We start from the raw sequence: 20,172 nt of genomic DNA, 5'->3' as shown, positions 1-20,172 counted from the left end.
CTGAAGAAAAGCAGGCCCAAACCATCATGCTGCCACCACTATGTTTGACAGTGGGGATGGTGTGTTCAGGGTGATGAGCTGTGTTGCTTTTACGCCAAACATAACGTTTTGCATGGTTGCCATAAAGTTCATTTTTGGTTTCATCTTACCAGAGCACCTTCTTCCACATGTTTGGTGTGTCTCCCAGGTGGCTTGTGGCAAACTTTAAACGACACTTTTCATGGATATCTTTAAGAAATGGCTTTCTTCTTGCCACTCTTCCATAAAGGCCAGGTTTGTGCAGTATACGACTGATTGTTGTCCTATGGACAGAGTCTCCCACCTCAGCTGTAGATCTCTGCAGTTCATCCAGAGTGATCATGGGCCTCTTGGCTGCATCTCTGATCAGTCTTCTCCTTGTATGAGCTGAAAGTTTAGAGGGACGGCCGGGTCTTCGTAGATTTGCAGTGGTCTGATACTCTCTATTTCATTTAAATATTAGCGCTTGCACAGTGCTCCTTGGGATGTTTAAAGCTTGGGAAATCTTTTGTTGTATCAAAAAACGGCTTTAAACCTCTCCACAACAGTATCTCGGACCTGCCTGGTGTGTTTCTTGTTCTTCATGCTGCTCTCTGCGCTTTAAACGGACCTCTGAGACTATCACAGAGCAGGTGCATTTATACGGAGACTTGATTACACACAGGTGGATTCTATTTATCATCATTAGTCATTTAGGTCAACATTGGATCATTCAGAAATCCTCACTGAACTTCTGAAGAGAGTTTGCTGAACTGAAAGTAAAGGGGCTGAATAATTTTGCACGCCCAATTTTTCAGTTTTTTATTTGTTAAAAAAGTTTGAAATATCCAATGAATTTCGTTCCACTTCATAATTGTGTCCCACTTGTTGTTGATTCTTCACAAAAAATTACAGTTTTATATCTTTATGTTTGAGGCCTGAAATGTGGCAAAAGGTCAAAAAGTTCAAGGGGGCCGAATACTTTCGCAAGGCACTGTATATATATATATATATATATATATATAGAGTGTGTGTATATATATATATATATATATATATATAAACAGTTTTTCAATGTCTCTTTCCATAAAATTGTGACCTGGAGACAGGAAACTTCTAGCTGAATAATTATACTCAGATGCTACCTGTTTTAATAACTAGTTAGGTATACAAGCTCTTAAAAGACATTAACGAAACGTGTATCTTTTTTATAACATTTATTCAAACATGACTATATACTGTACACAAGTATATTCAACATGAAGCGACGATCAGACTCAGCTACCGATGATGGTGTTGCTTCCAGGCTGCAGACAGAAGGAGAAAGCTTTAGGTTAGTCCAGTAGTTATCCAACCTGTCCTGGTAAGATTAGAATTGTATCACAAGTATATTTTAGCATACTGTAACATAAGGTACTTCATGTAAATGTGTAGTGGTGTAGTTTATTTATCATGGTCTTAACTGACTAACTGTTGATCATTTAACACACTTAGCTACACCTAGCTCTTATGTTGGTTGTAGCCTTGTAGCTTGTGTGTTTACAGTACTATTTAACCTTTCTGACTTGCAGTTTACTGCATATCATACTACCTGTGGCAACCTCCATTAGCTGGTAGCGTTTACCTTGTTGTAGTTGATGATCATATTTTGCACTGCATTTGTTTGAAAGCTAGAAGCTAGTGGACAATGAGCTAATGTTGCATACATGCAGTAAACTACAAGCTAGCTAATGTAAACTGTTAGCTACTGTAAGCTTAATGTAATTTAGATTAATGAATGCAATTCTCCTTACCGGTAAGTGTATGACAACTACAAAGTACAAACATAAACGTTTGAAAAGTTTTTAATTCATTGACATGGGATAAATAAGAAAAAACGGTAGCCTAACAGTGTCAGTAACGTTACCTACCTTCGCACATTGCGACCAAAGTTGCCAACAGAATATTCTCCTGCAAGCGGACTGACGCTGATTCACTTTCTCCATCTCAACAAAACAAATTAAACAGTTCCACATCCATTTCTTCAAGTGTTTTGAAATGTAGCGCTCACACTGTTGCCCCCTATACAGTCTATGGTTGCCCCTGGTTACCGATAGTGTAGGTATGGTAGGTATGCCGAAATGGTGGACGGGCTCAGGCCATAGGCACCCCCTAAATCGTGACGTATGTCATGTGGGGTGCGTTCTTGTGATTGGCTAAAACAAGGGAGATATGTGATTGGTTGCAGATCATTCCCGGTTTAAAAAAAATGCAAAGAAGTCCACAGACCGCAAGCAGTTTGTAAATCAAGATATATTTGTGTATGCATCAGAAATACATTTCTGAATCTTGTCCTGTGCATTTCTGAATCTTGTGTGCATTTGTAAATTTTGTTTGCATTTCTGAATTGTGTGCATTTATGAATTTTGTGTGCATTTGTGAATTTTCTGTGCTTTTTAAATTTTGTGTAACAAGCATTTCTGGGACATGGATGGACACAGATGGAAAGAGAGAGGAGAGAGAAGCTCAGTGTGTCAAAGGAAGTCCCCCGGCAGTCTAAAACTATAACGGCATATTTAAAGGGGTGATAGAATGCAAAATGCAAGGATATTGAAAATGAACCACGGTCGTAAATGTGTTCCAGACTGTACATCGGAATAGCCTACTGGCCCAGAGAAAAGTGTTTAGAACGAGTATATCGGACAATGGAGAGGGAGTTGTTGATCTAACGCAGCGCCGCAGAGGACAGGCTTGCAGGGGTTCACTCTCCTCTCCCCGCACTTACTAGCTACAAGGTGAGTTGTGATTCTTTGGTGGAGGTTTTTTTATGTGCAAGAGTAACGTTAGAACAACACTAGTTGTAATGAAAGTGTCTGTAGCAGCATAGAAATAGGGTTGTCTTGCTGCAGTTAATTGCGCCAGCTTACCACTAGGGCGGAAGTATATAAGTGCGGCCCTCTTTCTCGCGTCCCCACTGCTGCATCATTTCCATGTCAGGTGTTTGGGCTGTGCAGGTAATGCTCTGCGCTACTGCTGCGGCTATTGCTTTGTTTCATCTTTTTTATCACTGTGTCCTCATGCTTAAAGCCTGCGTGTTTTCACTGCAGAGCAGCGACCGAGTACTCCATGCGCCCTGCTCCGTTTTATTCTTTGGTTTTTTCCAAGCGGTGGTAAGTGTCCGTTCTCTCGCTCTCTCTGTGTTAAACCGAATGCTATCCTGTAGCTAATGCTAGTGTGGTCACAGGTAGATGTCCGCTGCCGTGTGGGTCTTTCTTTCCCTCCCTCTCCCTGTGCAGGTTTGACTTTGAAAACGGGTATGCTACCTTAAATCTAGCCCCCAAAAGCCTTGATTAATGTAGCTTAGCCATGCTAATTTTATGTTTATTGACAGGGAATGCTCATCAGCTGGCCGAAGTCTACAGGTGGTGATTCACGTGTGACTCCACCACCAGCTGATTGGGGCCGCTGCTGCTTTGTCTACTGCTAAACGTGCTGCTTTGTCTGCTTTTTGTCTCTGCTGCTAAATGTACAGTTGTCTCTGCTGCTAAATGCTGCTAATGTACAGCTGTCTCTGCCGCTAACTACACAGCCTACTCTCTGCTGTTAAATATACGGCTTTGTTTCTGCCGCAAACTACACAGCGTGTCTACTGCTTGGCTACTTGGTTGTTGGACTTTGGACTACAGTTGGCTTGCATGGTGGATTGCCGACACCAGACTTTTACCCTGTTTAGTTCTTTAATTTTAGCTGAATGATTGAGGAGTTAATCCTTTAGTTTGTATTACTTTGTTTTTTTGTTTTTTTACTTTATTATCATTTGAATTAAGTAAATTGTTTTCTTTACTTTATTATTGTTTGGATTAAGTAACTTGTTTTAAGCTGATTTTGTGAATTATTTCTTGTTTTAGGTTGTGCTTTGTTGTACATTCTGGGGTTAATTAATTTTGTTGTAACCTCCTTTTGTTTGTCCTTTCCAGTGGCTGCAGGCTGGTGGTGGTGCTGGTGACGTGGGTGGTGGTGGTGGTGGTCTTCCTCCTTGTGTGCCGTGTTTCCTTGGATTTGGTGATCTCACTGTGTGTCTGGGTGAACCCTTTTTCTTTAATTTTGTTTTATTTAATTCCCCTTCACCTGCTCTTCCCACCAGTAGGCCTCAGCCCCTGATTAGGTTTTCCTTTTCTTATTTGTGATGAAGGTTAAATTTTATGGTAATATATATCAATATACATTTTATTAAATAAAATATTTTTGTAAACTGGGAACCACGTGTTTTTGCCTATTGAGTGGAACGAACCTGTTTGCTTTAAAGATCTTGGGCCTATCCCAAGTGGCGTTGTCGGAAATCTTAAAATCCCTGAGTGTCATCAATCCTATTTGCATCGCCACATGTCAAAACTTTTTTATTTTGTCTCGGCTAGCCGCTTGCGCCTGAGCATGTCTGGGCATGTAACAGACTGTGTGTGTGTGTGTGTGTGTGTGTGTGTTGCGCAGAGCAGAGCAGCTGTGTGTGTTTGTGTGTAAAATATAAGACCTGCTGTATTTGTCTCCAATGTATTGTGTGAGTGGTTCCTCAACCAATTAGCGCGCAGCTCATCTAAATATTCATGAGCATACCATATTTGGAAGAAAAGCTGTCGTTACAAATAGAGCCATTACACAGGGATGCATAAGGGCCAAAAAAAATACTTTAAGAGAGACAGGTTAAAGCTGCAGTAGGTAAGATTGTGAAGAGCCAGGACTTTGCCAACAAATTTGAACATCAACAACTTCTCAGTCCCTCCTCCCTTTCTGCTGCAGCCCAAACCGTCTCCTAAGCCCCTCCCACACAACGGAGTTTGACAGAACTGCCGGTATGTCACCTCTGAAAAGCCACTCCATTATTCACGGAGTTTTGGAAAACCTTTCTGCAGCTCGTGCGCGGGGAGGGGAGAACGCTATATATGCGTGTGCCTGAGCAGTGATTGACAGGCAGATGGACCACCCCTGTGGCCCTGATTGGAGAAAATCGACCGGGAGCGGTGGAATTTTGCCAATGGCACTACAGGCTGTAGGAGGTGCCAGAGAAGCTGTCTTTTTTTTTTTTTTTTTACATAATTCATGTAGTTCTACTGGAACATAGGGTCAGTTTCAGCAAATATGACAGAAAGTTAGTTTTATAAGACTTACCTACTGCATCTTTAAGGAGATGAGCCTGGTCAGGCTAGACCTCTCCCCCGCCAGATCGGGCTGTACTGGCCTGCCTCACTCTACTTTGATTATACCATTGATTATATGGTAGATGAATCTGACGACTATGAGGAGAAGCAGAGAAGAGAAGGGGTGCCGTGTCTGCAGACACACACCCTCCCCCACCGGTCTGGCTGAGCGCTGCAACTCCTCACTCCCTAACTATAAGCTTTATCAAAGAGGAGTTTTAAGTTTACTCTTAAATGTGGTGACGGTGTCAGAACTTTTCTAAAGGGAGTTATCCTAATGTCAAATCACCAACATCAGCCAGGTTTGCTTCCTCCTTTTTTTGTGGTAATGTTAAAGAGATTTGGAAAAGGACAGGTTGGTTGCTGACATGTTTTTAAAATAACATGAATTATCATTAGCCAGAAAAGATTAATGCTAGTCTAGATGGTGCAGATTTCTCCAGTTGCCTCTCCGTTAGCTCCGTAAAATTTCAGCGGAATTGTCTATTAACAACAAATGTGTTGTGCTTTATGTGGTTGATGTTGGACGGTGATGGCATTTGGCTATGAGTTGCTCATCAGGATTGGGAAATCAACTTGCCAGTTTCCTGCAGACTCTGCTAACCTTCTGCCAACTCTGCTGGGCTAACTAGCCAGCTGGCTCAAGTTTTTAATTTTAAAAACCAAATAACAAAAAAAAAAAAAAATATTTTTTTTGGCTCCCCCCCCCCACCCCCCCCTCCTTTTTTTTTTTTTTTTTTTTTTTTTTTTTTTTTCTTTTTTTTTTTTTTTTTTTTTTTTTTTCTTTTTTTTTTTTTTTTTTTTTTCCCCCCCTCTCCCTTTTTTCCCCCACTCTGTTTGTTTCGGGAAACAACAAAAAAACTTGAAAATGGCAATTTTGAGGAAACTTTGGATTGTATAACAAAGAAGGCTTGCTTGGTTCTTTTGGGGAATTACTGTAAAGCTTTACAAAGAATATGTTTAACATTACGGCATTTACTATCCAACTGGGATGTTTTGGGACCGACAAAGTAACATTAAACAGGGCAATACAATAGTAAGAACAAGTTACATTTATGTATTCATGTATCGAGCTAATTTAAATAGCTCACATTACTGTATTATGTTAACTTCATTAGTTAAGCGTTCTGCGTTCGGAGTTTAGCGGCACCCAAGACGATTGTGATTGGTTTAAAGAAATGCCAACAACCCAGAGCATTTTTTTCTCCTATCCTGCAATGTATGCGTGGAGAAGCCAGACCTTACTCCGTGCTGGGGAGATAGGTCTGGCCATGCGATACTACTCTTTTGCTGACTCTGCTAGTCTGGTCAGTCAAAGTTTTCGAAAAGGTGAAAATGACAGTGATGATCAGCTACGACCTATGGCTACAAGCAAGATCATCTCTGAATCTATTCATCTCTACATCAGAGCGGGCACCGAAGCAATCGTGGAGGAACTCAACACTGACTGTCACTTCTCTGCTCGGCATCCTGCTGGCCGGTGTGCAGGCGTCGAACGGTGAGCATGGTGGCCTCCGTGCCTAGGTCAAATTCCAGTGGGATGTCCAGAGCTGAAGTGTCCTTTCACAGAGACTTGGCTGGATCGAGGAGTGCCAGTGCCATTCAACCGTTTTTTTCTGTGTGCCTCCCTGATGGCAACATTCTCCTTTATCATGACTCATGTTGAAGTTGAAGGAGCTGATGGGATAACATTTTACTGAAAAAAGAGCAGCTGTACAGTGTCTATTTTATATTGTTCAGAGTGGTAATTGCAGAGGGAATGAAAAATGTATTGTAAACGTTTTATCTATCTATCTATCTATCTATCTACAGTTCAGATAGGGGGGTTTGAAGTGAACCAATTATCTTACTGCAGTGATGTATTATGCAGGAGAGTTTTTTCTTTTTGGTGTTGAGGTTGTACCAGGATGAAATGTTAAAGGTGAGAATGGATTAAATGAGTGAACAGTAAACCAGTAAAAATATCATTACTCAGTTTCGTCAGCAGGCGGAGGCGCTGTTGTGCTTTTTTGTACACAGTCAATGTGCTGTGCGAATATTCCGATTGGTTGCTGCCGTTTGCCGCTGCTTGCTGCTGAACCGCGTCATAGCTCATTACCATAAAGTTGACATACTTTCAACCAGGGCTGGACTGGGACAAAAAACGGCCCTGGCATTTTTGGCCCAGGCGGCCCACACCCACCGTGATTGGTCAGACACATTCCCTGCAGACAGTCCTCTTAAAATATGCGTGCATTCTATGATATGAGTTGCCTAGTGTTCAGCGTTCATGTGATCGTTTTGGATCCTTCAAGAGGGGTCTCAAGACTTATCTGTTCATCTTAAACTTAAATAATTCATTCATTCTTAGAGTTATGATTTGTATATTTATGGTATTTTTATTATTTTGTATTGATATTTTATATTGTATTGACATTATTGTTATTACTATTTTGCTTAATATTGGCTTAGCAAATTTAAAAACAGTTTACTGTTAATTTTAACTATTGTAAGATTCTTATTTTGTCACTTTGGACACAAGTGTCTGCTAAATAAGATAACCATAACTATAACCCTTCCCAAAAGCTACAATAAAGCTGAGAGTAGTATATGCCCTGGAAAAGAGCACCAATACAAGATAAGCTAATTAAGCCATTCAAGGAACACTTGAATGGCTTGACAAGGATGCATGTCAACACTGATTTTATAGATCACACAGACTTTTCAGCTAGCCTACCCAACAGGCTAACCGCTAGCATTTTCAATGTAAGCTTAAGCAGTTAGGTTACCTGACGGCCACTAACTTTAATGTTACAGCCAAACGGCTTGTTATCGTTATGACGTGACGCGCACACACGCACACACACATATACACACGCACACACACAGCCTCCCTCCCTTCCTGAGAGTCCGTGTTAATTTGCCTACTCCTTACCACGTCGTCATCTACTCTCTCTTCCATCTTTTCCTCACTCGCTCCCATGGCCCTGTCATGGTCACTTGCCTCCTCCTCGGCTTCTTCCCTGTCATGAAGTTGTTTCTGCTTCTCTGTATAGCCAGCCACCTCTCCTTCTTCCTCTACTTCAGGTAATGCTGATGTTGAAGCAGCTACTACAGCCCCAAACATGTCCGAAAATTTGGAACATTTTGAGGAATCCGCCTGTAGATTCTTAATCTTTTTCTCCCGTAATTTCTCTGCACCTCCCTTGCGCTTTGGTGGTTGTTTGTCCATTTTAACGTGAATGCTAAACTTCCAGCATAACTATTACAGCTTGTGTCTCAGGGCCGGGAGGCGTGGGCATAGTGGGATTCGTACATTTGCGGCCCGGAGTGGGGAAGGGGATTTGATTGGGTCAGGCCAGTCTCAATAAAGAAAATTAACCAATGGGCCGCTGTAAGTTCCGGCCTGCCGGCCTGGCCAAAAAATAAAAAAAGGTCTATTTATATCGCCGATTCGGCCCAAAAGTGCATCGGCCCACCGGGAAAATGCCCGGTATGCCAGATGGCCAGTCCAGCCCTGCTTTCAACTTTCTGATTGACACTCTGGTCGCTCAAAATGCCCAAAACGCAATGCCGACAGATTTGCCTGAGCAAATGACCTGAGAGAAGCCAGCTTCCAATGAAAATGAATGACTTCTATTACTGTTACTATTACTATTACTATTTGTGTGCAGCCCGTCCCAGAAATGCTTGTTACTAATCCTAGCTTCTGGGGAGTTTACTCCCCGGAGTCCTTATGCTTTTTTCCCCCAGCGTATTTCCTTGGAGAACGTTGGCACCAAGATCCTGGTTGCAGCTGTCGCCGTGGTCCTGCTGCACTCCCTGTTGAGCTCAGCGATGCCCTGCAATGTCATGCTGCGTCCTGCTGAACCCTGCAGCTTCCCGCTACATCCAGTCACTGTTCCATTATTAATGTGACTACTATCGCCACTGTTCATCACACCCCCAACCGGCTCGTCAGACACCGCCTACCAAGAGCCTGGGTCTGTCCGAGGTTTCTTCCCAAGAGGGAGTTTTTCCTCGCCACTGTCGCACTGCTTGCTCTTGAGGGAATTACTGGAATTGTTGGAATTGTTGGGGCTTTGTAAATTATAGAGTGTGGTCTAGACCTACTCTATCTGTAAAGTGTCTCGAGATAACTTATGTTATGATTTGATACTATAAATAAAATTGAATTGAATTGAATTCCGGTTACTTTGGAAGCTCAGATCGGCGGCGGTGTGTACGTACAGTTAGACTTTGACGTAAATGCTCCAATGAATGTTCAGCAAATGTTTGGACCAGGTTGTTGATTGCCTGCTGGTCCAGTGAGTCATTGTCAAAAGCAGGAAAAACGTCCATGACTAAAAGTCCTTAGCAGGTGTCTTTTTGGGAATGGAAATTACGATGGATTCACCAGAGGTCAGTTTGAAGAGGTGCTCAGTAAAGTTGGAGTCCGGACACAAGCTATCAGTCGAGCTGAGCGCCTCGCCATTTGTCTGCGGTAAACAATTCAATGTTGTCATATGAAATTATAATGCATCATTTCTATGGTAAGGTTAATGTTCCAATTTTATCATTAGTTAGGACAAATAACTGTCAACAGAAAGCTCTTTTGTACTAGACACCATGTACCTTCCAGTAGTTTGTTTGAATTGCAGTAAACTGTGTACGCCACACAGGTTCATATTGCAGTGAATACAATGCAAATGCTAGAGTTTAGAGGAAAGATCACTGTTTCTTTGTAGGGGGTTACAAGCCAAAAAAGTTTGTCTTTTAGCAATGCATTATATTTTATAATTATATCATATCTTTCTTTACATTAAATCCCTAACCTGCTAATTAATTCCTACATGTGTTTACAGATATCTTGCTACTGGTGACTCGTTAGCATTCAACTATCGTGTGGGGTTCTGCACAGTGGAGGATCGTAAAGGATGTGGCAGCAGCTATCTGGGAGTTGATGGTGATAGAGGTGATACCTCCTCTGACCCTGGAAGACTGGAGGGCCATAGCAGAGGATTTCCACCAACACTATATATATATATATATATATATATATAATATGGTATTGTATTTCAAAACAATATCAGTCCCCATAGAATGCTGTTGTCACTGAAAACTAAATGTCATAGTGTCCCTATTAATGCTATTGTACCAATATATCCTTCAATTCATTGACCAGATGGATATTGGAAGATATTTTGAGAGAGAGAGAGAGAGAGAGAGAGAGGGAGAGAGAGAGGGAGAGGCAGGAGATTGGCAGGCTAGCTGATTCTGAGGGAGCCAACGTGATTGAGTTCAGTAGTAGTCTACAGGTCTAAGAAAATGTTGGGTGTTTTCTTTTCTTTTAACAATAATTTTTTTAGCCTAAACTAAATTATTTCATGATATTTATTATATATGCTATATTTTGACCAACTTAACTTTCTGCATTCATTGGCTCTAATAAATTAGACAATTGGACAAGAATTAGCCTTTCGCCAAGCCCCGCCCCCTTTAGTTACTGTTGCTACGTCCAACAAACAAATGGTGAAACACGACCAGCGCGACAGATTGCCATGATGGGAAGAGGTATACCCATACGTGTCAGTGACCTTTTTTGGAGTAATACCTCAGCGATATCCTCCAGATCGAGGCAAAAGGGGTTACAGTATGCAGTGGAGGGATGTATTCAAATGTTCGACTTTGTTGTAAACTGACGAAAAATAAAGTTGGGGAGCTCAAAGACCCAACACAACAGCAGCTAATGTAGCTAGCGTTAGCTAACATGTTAACTAATGTTGGCTAAAGCTAAAGGGCTCGTTAAACTTAGCTTAGAGAGGAGGTTAACATTCTGGCAATGATATCCATGGTAATCATAACTTTGGTCCAATTTGTGTTCTTGCCTCTAGTTAGTAGATCTAGACAACACGGTAACTAGTTAGCTGTTAGCCTTAGCTTTGAGCAGACGTATTTATGCTTCGTAATGTTCGACACATTTAACTGGGAGTGGGGCCGTCCACACTGTTTTATGCATTGTAGGCACCGCTCACGTTGGCCCTCATTTATGAAACGTTTTCTCTTGAACGTGAACGATTTATTTCTGCCATTGACCGAGTTATTTCGGCTTGTTTTTCCAGCCCCTCTGCTGTCAGAAGACAGGGTCGGGGTGGTGGTCCAGCATGGGGAGCGGAGGACACGCACTCTCCCTCAGCTGTTGCCTCGTTCTGACTCATAAAAAAAAACATGAGTAAAATAAGACACTACATAAACTCTGCTACTGTGTGTTTAAGTACACCTACATGTAGGTCTAAGAGATTGCAATATAAACCTGTATATTACTATTAGGACTATAGAATACATGTGTCAAGGATGTAGGCTATAAATTAAATAAACTTCAGCTGGAGTCCGATTTACTACGGCAACACTGTTGACCGCATCAGTGATCTCTTTCCATTCCGCATTCTTTATACAGTCTTTAATAACAGTTTTCAGGCTGCCAAATAGTACACACGTTAGTACAAATGAACCTGAGATATCAGGGTTTCAATCTCCACCTCTGAAAAGTGCGCCGCTTCTCAGCCGGATTACCCCGCCATCGCGTGCGTAAATTGTAGGGCGGCGGCCTCAAAACCCGAGAATATATTGGGGCGTGATATTTAAACACAACTCCTCCAGACAATCTCGGGGTATCCATGGATGTATATTAAGAGGGGGTATCTAGTGTCCGATTTACAAACGCCGTGGGCGCCGCTTCACCATCTTGCTTGGAGTCAATGTTTGTCGGACCTGCTCACATAGTAACGGTTGCTATGATGTGTGATTGGACAATGGACGTTTTGGGGGAGGGGCCGGCGAGATGTCAATTCACCTCCTGAGAGCGATTATGTTATTATGACAATTTAAGCCTTTCAGTGGCAAAAACAATAATTTTTAGTGGACAAAAAACAAGGGTGCACAATTGCCCTATTAGATTACATTGCAGGTCAGTTCGCCCTGGCCCATCACTGCGATCTCGCTCAATACTGGACCAATTTCAATGATCTTTGGTCACATCAGGCTAGGCGAGACAAGAGCTGGCTGAGGTGGCCAGGCTGGACCGTTAAAACCATTATGGAGACGGCCTGTCGGCTTGGGTGGCCGCGATGGCCATTACTGTCGGGAAGTCTCTGCGGACACATGCCCCCAGTGAACTTCCGCAAACTTCATGCTGTTGTCATGATCCTCCTCTGCAAAGGAAGCCGCCGGCTCGGCGACGATGGTCATCAGCGGGGGGTTCTCGACGTCGGCTCAGATTATAGCTCGCTCGCATCGCAGTGAAGCATTACATTGAAGCTGCAGAAGTGATCCTGCCTCTGCTGGTATCTGACCATGGGCTGGGCTAAGCAGGCTTCGCAGTCCGAATGCAACATTTCGCAGTCCGAACGCAACATTTCCAGGGGCCTCATTTATGAACATGGTGTATGCACAAAAGAAGACGCACGCCACTCTCTACGCAAGAATTGGGATTTACAAAAAGCAAACTTGACGGAAAAATGTGCGGTCCTCCACGGACACTGACCCAGGCGTACGCACATAAACGGGGGAAATGAGAAATGGCGACACCGACGGCAGATGGATGAAACACGTGAAAATGAGACCGTTGTGGAAAATAAATTGAAATATTGCCTCTCATTGATGGTATGAAGAATTCACAAAGCCATTCTCACAATTTATATCCTATACAAACACTTGTTTGAGCTGTAATTATATTAGCATGTTATGTAAAAAGAATTGTAAAACTGATGCTTTTCAGAGGGAATTGGTTGACAGGTCAGGGATATCTCAACCAACCCTTAGCAGTGTTATGCCAGACGAGTTAGCAGGTATAATAGGTTTGTCGCATCTCTACATAACGTTTTGTTACACGGTGGGTGAACAGGCATACATAAAAGCGCAATGTGAGAATGAAAATGCTTTCATTAATCAAAAGCATTTTCATTCAATCAATGTCCAAATAATTTGTGATACAGACATGTTGCTCACTAATGTAATGTAATGTAATGCTTCACTTTCCTTGCAGGGGGCAGTGGCAATCCCCTTAAAGGTGTCCTGACACATGTATTTCATTACTTTGTGGTAATGTCTGAAGTTCTACCATGGACTCTGTAACATTTTTTTGTGGAAGAAATGCCTTGGTTACCTGTTTTCAAGCCATTCTAGCGTGGTATAGAAAGCCTACAGGAAGACTCAGCTCGATTTCTGCCAGTTCTCATTAATATTCAACAAGCTAAGCTGTTTGAATCTGATTGGCTAACAGCTAGCCAATGAGAGCCTGGCTGTCAGAATCCTTTACCCAGCCCAACTGGGCGAGCTAATGAATAGTAATAAGCTCAGGCAATATGATGTCAGACTGACAAGCTTTTGTAATTGTCCTGATTTCTCTGCTTATTTCTTTTCAGTGGCTAGAGCTGACAAAGGAGGTAGCAGTTCATTTTCAAATTCACAACATAACACAAACACATATGGACCTAACATATTTCAAAAAATGCAAGTAAAAACTACACTGGAGGGAAGTTACTATACACTCCTGACAACGTGTGCCAAATTGCAAGCTTGTGCTGTGCTACACAATGTGGCACAGCTTAAAAACGTGCCATTACCTCCTAATGCCGATGGCTTTGTTGGCCCTGACTCCCATCTCCAGGCATTTGAGCCAAATGCTGCTGCTGGCGCATGCGTGAGCGGCGACACAGTCTTCTGCACGCTCTGTCAGCTGTGTTTTCTTTGTTTTAATAATTGTTGACAATCCGTCGGAATATCGACGATTAAATTAAGTTTTTAGACAGATGAGAGTTTAGGGTTCAGAATGAAGCTGAACACTGCCATCCTGCTGGTGATTATGATCACTTTTTTAACCAATCATGCCAAACAAGCTGTCGGCTACAATTACCTGGAAGCCCCAATCACCTACACAAGAGACTTTCTGTTAAGTCTTAAACCCCCTGCACCGCGTTTTCATCCCAACGACACATCATTGCTTCCACCTGAATGTGTCAGGGGCAACAACCCCAAAGTAAGGAAAGGCGGCAGGAAAGGAGGAATCCGGGAAAGAGTGAAAAGACAACCCTACAGACAATCACTCCCATCTGTTATGCTCGGCAATGTCCAAAGCCTAAGGAATAAGGCGGAGGAGTTGTGGGCCTGCACACAGCACCTCACTGACTACCGGCAATCTTGCCTTATTTGCTTGACAGAAAGTTGGCTCAATGAGGGGGATCCTGACTCGCTGGTCGACCTAGAAGGCTACACGCTGGTGAGGATGGATCGTAACCTGAACTCCGGGAAAAGAAAAGGTGGAGGTGTGTGTGCGTTTATTAACAATAAATATTGTAATCTTGGTCATATTACGACGAAGCATCAGATCTGCACGAAGGATATTGAACTACTAGAGCTCTGCCTAAGGCCTTCTCATCTGCCTAGGGAAATACACCAAATCAGACTGTTTGTTGTGTATATTGCGCCCTCAGCCGACACATTGGCTGCTGCCACTATGATTCAGGAACTTGTAGCTAAAGCAGAGGAAGAGGCCCCCGACGCAGCCAATTTTGTGATGGGTGACTTTAATTTATGCAGCCTAAAGGAACATTTACCCACGTACCAACAATATGTCAGCTGTTCCACGCGTAATGAAGCTTGCCTAGACCATTGCTATGGAAACATCCAGGACGCCTTTTATTCTAAGGCTTTGCCTGGTTTAGGGAACTCGGACCATAATATGATTAAGCTGATGCCTTCCTATGTGTCCCGACTACGGAGTGAGAAAGCGAAAAAGGTGGAGGTTAAATGCTGGTCTGCTGCTGCGACGGAGACTCTTCAGGACTGCCTGGAGTGCACAGACTGGAATGTAGTTACTGACGGGACTGATAACGTCAATGACGCATCGTTCGCTATTTCGGGGTATGTACAATTCTGTGAGGATATGATCATCCCCCAAAAGACTTTTAAGATGTTTCCTAATAATAAGCCCTGGGTCACTCCAGAGTTAAAGCAACTCCTTAATGAGAAAAAACGTCTGTTTAAATCAGGAGGAAGTAGAGAAGAGAAAAAGATAGTACAGAAAAAGATCAAAAGCAAGATCAATGAGTGTAAAGCAGCATACAAACATAAATTAGAAAGCTTTTTTAAAAATGACGTTAGAAGAGCCTGGCAGGGAGTTCAATCTATTACAGGTTACAAGCCCAAGAAGCACCCTATGGTAGCAGACAATGATTATAACATGGCAAATCAATTAAATGATTTTTACTGTAGATTTGACATATATGATTTTAAAGCAGAACAGAATGAGGCCATTACAGTAGTAAGAGACATGAAAGGTGTGGATATTGACATCTCTATGGACGATGTCAAATCTCATTTTAGACGTGTAAACCCCCACAAAGCTTGTGGACCTGATGGTATCAGCTGTAGGACACTAAAGGTGTGTACTGATCAGCTGGCACAGCCCTTTCACAGGTTGTTCCAGCTGTCACTAGACACTGGTGTTGTTCCCAGTCTATGGAAAAAATCTTTAATAGGGCCGGTGCCTAAAAACAATAGACCTAAGGAACTCAATGATCTGCACCCTGTTGCCCTTACATCCAGAGTTATGAAATGTTTTGAAAAAATAATTTTAAAGGAACTTCTCCATAAGCTCTCACCTCTTTTAGACCAAAATCAATTTGCTTATCGTGCAGAGAGAGGTGTTGAGGATGCTGCTATCTTTGATTAACAGCATTCATGAGCACCTTGAGCATGCTAAGAGCCTGGTCAAGATTGTGTTCATTGACTTTAGCAGCGCTTTTAATACAATCCAACCCCACCTGTTGGTGGAAAAATTGGTGCATTTGGGAGTAAATCCCCAATTGATTATTTGGATCTATAACTTCTTGACGGATCGCAGTCAGCAAGTCAGATTTAATTCATGTATATCATCCTTAAAAACTATAAACACAGGGGCACCACAAGGGTGCGTTCTGTCGCCCATTTTATACACATTGTACACCAATAATTGTCAAGCCTCCTCTTCAGCTCACACTTATTTTAAATATGCTGACGACACAGCATTGGTTGGTTTTTAAAAATCTAACATTTCTTCTGTGAATGAATTCCAGAGGGAATTACAGGGTTTCACTCAGTGGTGTTCTGATAATTTTCTTGAAATAAATGTGAAGAAAACAAAAGAGATGGTCATAGATTTTAGCAAAAACAGAATTATAGTCCCCCCTTTTAAGATCAATGGTGAACTAGTAGAGAGAGTCTCAACCTACAAATATTTGGGAGTTGAAATTGACTCTAAATTAATTTTTAATGACTGTGCATTGAATAAAACTAAGAAAATGCACCAGCGGATGTTTTTCCTTAGGAAACTAAACACTTTTAGACTAGACAGACACATCCTTGTAATGTTTTATAAAAGTATTCTCCAGAGTGTTCTGTCTTTTGGCCTTATCTGCGTGTTTGGTAACATGCATGTTAAGGACCAAAAGAGACTGCAGCGTATGATCAAGATGGCCAGTAAGATCATAGGACTTGATCAGGTGTCAGCAACTCAGCTCTACAATGAGCTTATCTTAAAAAAGACCGACCAAATTCTTAATGACCCCACTCACCCTCTTCATCATAAATTTATGAGAAGCAATAGGTCAACTGGTAGAATTTTACAACAGAGAATTAAAACGGAAAGGTACAATAAATCATTTGTGCCTACAGCGATCAGACTGTATAATGACCAAGCACATCGCAAGTACTTTGATCCCGCACTGGCACTTTAACTGGATGGTAGACCCAAATTTCCTTTTTTGACAACCACTCCTAGTTATTTTTATATATATATATATTTTTTTTTTAGCTACCTTAATGTTTCGTAAACGTTAGATGTCGGATTGTCTTTGTCATTTCTGTAGTATTGTTTATTTTTGTATTGTGATTGTTGACTTCTGTTATTGTCATTCCCATTGTACTGTTACTTTTTTGTTATATACATGTTTATTGGTTTGTCTGTGGTGTCTATATGTTTAGAGAATATGTTGTGACAAGAGTGCAAAATGAATGACCACATGAATTTCCCCTTGTGGGATAATAAAGTTTATCTGACCTTGACCTTGACCTTGCTGTGCGCCAGTGTTTAGAAGTGATGAAACACAAAAGGTATGGAAACATAATACTATTTAAATGCCTTTATTGTGCAGTTGATTTCAGATCAAGTCTTGATTTCTCTTAATTCCTTCGCCACCTCTCTAACAGACTCTATGGTTTCCCTCTGCATTTGCAGGACTGCACTGGTGAGGACACAGCCGCTGCTGCAGGGTTGGTACACACGTGCTGTGGAGACGCTGGGCCCACACGGCTGCTCGGCTGCAGTACCGGAACAACTGGCCCCGCTGGAACACCCCGTGACTAAAATAGAGATTGATTTTGTGAATAAAGTGTCAGTGTGTACATACATGTGACTTGACTGCTTTATTTTACTCATTTCATGTACCTGTGTCATCCGGTGCAGTGTCCGCCTCAGTCACCACTTCACTTAAAAGGGATTCCCCGATGATAGCTGCAAGTCTCTCATCAAGAGGGGTCAGCTCCGGTGTCCCCTGCCCACCGCACATGGCTGACACACTTGCATGATGTAGCGCTAGCCGCTTTTTTGCATCGACCTTGGTGTCAGACCATTTCTTTTTTATTTCGGCCACAGTCCTTCTGAGGCTGCGGCATTAACAGCACCTGCCACATTTTGCCATTGTAAAGCTTTTTTCGCATTAGTTATGCCCACACTGTGCCCTCCAAATAACATTTTCCTCCTTTTTTTACACCTCTCCAACAAGAATTTCTACTTCACATTGGGTAAAGTTTCTTTTTTTGCTTTTCCTCTCTACGTTTGCCATGTCTCAATCAATGAATATTGATTTGGGGTGTTTCACTGACTATTTTAGGCAACTATAGGCGTGACATGAAAGCTGTGCCACATTTAGAGTTGATTGTTATTTATAAAGGGAAACCAGCGTAGGACGTGCATCCACACGGTTTTATAAATCTGAATATTTCTGTGCATACTCACATCCTATAGTATGTTTCATCCGTACACCACTTCTGACGCAAATTCGTTTTATAAATGAGGCCCCAGGTGTTAAAAAAATGACCATGTATTGACAATTAGCTGTTGTTTTAAGCCTCTTTATTTGTCTCCAACTATCTCTTTGCTCAGCTAATGTAATGATGCACACGTCCCTTGGCAAAAGAGCCTGACAGGAGTTGATGTTACTTTATCCAGGACCCAGTTGTGAAGAGACTAATGCTCTCACTGTGAAAGACACAGGTAAGCTGCTGTTGTACCATAGTGTGTGAATAAACAAACATTATCACTGAAAGAAATGCTTTTCTTACTTAGTATCTTACTTGTTGCCAGTTCAAATATCTAAATATTCTTAATTCAAGATACATTTACTAGACAAGTGAAATGGCATGAGAAATTGTATTGTTTTCTGAAAAAAATAAAGTGATTGTTTTTTTGTTGTTGCTTAATTAAAACAAGCTAAATCTAAAACTATTATTTTTCTTACCCCATTGGCAGATAACGTAGCTTGTTTTAAGCAAAGAATCATTTAATTTTGAGGTGTTTTTTCATACTTTTAGTAAATGCATCTTGATGTAAGATTTTTTTTTATATTTGGACTGGAAACGAGACAAAAATACTAAGTAAGAAAAGCTTCTTCTTCTTCACATTAGTTACAATATAAGAACTTTCTATGCCCAAGTGTTACTAGTGACCCATTATGTGTTCACTGTGAAGCAAAACTTAGGCTACTGTTTTTGCACTGAATTGGAAATGATGATATTTTTCAAAAATACAATGGCTGTAGAGAACAGTGCGCCTATTGCAGTCTTTTATTCTGAGGTTTTAATTACATTTTAATATAGTCAGTCGTGAACTAAAGGGGGCCGGTCTAAGGCATGAAACTCCAGGGCTGAAAATGAGTCCCAATCCGGCCCTGACTTTATCAATCTGCAGTTCCAAAAACATTTTTCCTTTTTGAATTTTACTGGACAATAATAAAATAACCTAGAACATTGCTGTAATGTTACCTCCTTATAATACCCTAGCATATGGCCAATATGGAGCGTATTTTATTCATTGCAATCATAGAAAGAAAAAAAGATAGCTTATACATACTTTCCGCCCCAGAAGATTTTGGTGGTGATGACTAAACTGGAACGCCTGCATGTGAGAACATATGTAGAAAAAGAAATCAGACTTTAGAAATATATCCTTTTAAAAATGACACCTGAAAAGAATATATTTCAATATATTTCAATGACATTATAGAATATTATAATGAAATTCAGTATTCTTTTGTATTCATCTTTATTTCTGACAATCAAGTACCATCATCGTTTGCTTTTTATTTTAAACGTTTAGAACAAGTATGTACAAAAACACAAACAAGGGACAACTACCCACAGGCCACCACCCTGATACACCCATTAACATACAATAACAGAAATGTCCACACATGCCAATCTGCTGTATCTGTAAGAATGCAGTGAGGACCTTAGCGCAGTGAGAGAGTTTAAACAAAAACCCAACAGTGAACATGGCTATCTAACTATCTTACTTACTGGGTGTGAAGGGCGTCTAATTCGTTTAATTTGAAAATGTAAAGTGACAATGAAAACAGTGACATTTAAAATATAAAACTAAAACTATTTTTTTTATCATTTTACTATTTTTTTGAAATTGCTTCCACTTGATGAAAGTGTTCTTAATGTGGCCGTTACACAAAGTTACCAGTGACAGGACTAAGGAGCTTAAACAACTCCACCACACTGCCCTACAAAGGCAAAAGACCTTAACTCGCCAGAGTGTGAAACTGAGAAAAATGACTTTAAAGTTATCTTAATGTCCTGACAATTGAGTTATAGGTATAATATTGTAATTTTCACATTTTGTAGTGTATACCTGTATTAATCTATCTACAAAAAAATTTGAACTCAAATTTGACCTTTGACCCTTTTTCGGAAGTTACTGTATTCTGCCTTAGCATTGCCCACA

General features: G+C 41.3%; 1 protein-coding gene across 2 annotated transcripts in view; it reads right to left on the bottom strand.

Moving 5' to 3' along the window:
- The window catches only part of LOC120558632 (voltage-gated potassium channel subunit beta-2-like), a 155,677-nt gene that overhangs the window by 25,985 nt on the left and 109,520 nt on the right, over positions 1 to 20,172 (bottom strand). For both annotated transcript variants that reach the window (XM_039799714.1, XM_039799715.1), the window contains one exon: positions 19,294 to 19,338. In XM_039799714.1, the coding sequence (XP_039655648.1) occupies positions 19,294 to 19,338 (45 nt within the window). The remainder of the gene's footprint in view (positions 1 to 19,293; positions 19,339 to 20,172) is intronic.

Source organism: Perca fluviatilis, chromosome 5 (assembly GCF_010015445.1).
Source record: "Perca fluviatilis chromosome 5, GENO_Pfluv_1.0, whole genome shotgun sequence".
NCBI lineage: Eukaryota > Metazoa > Chordata > Actinopteri > Perciformes > Percidae > Perca > Perca fluviatilis.
The sequence above is the reverse complement of the archived record's forward strand: the minus strand, read 5'-3'. Positions and strand labels throughout refer to the sequence as shown.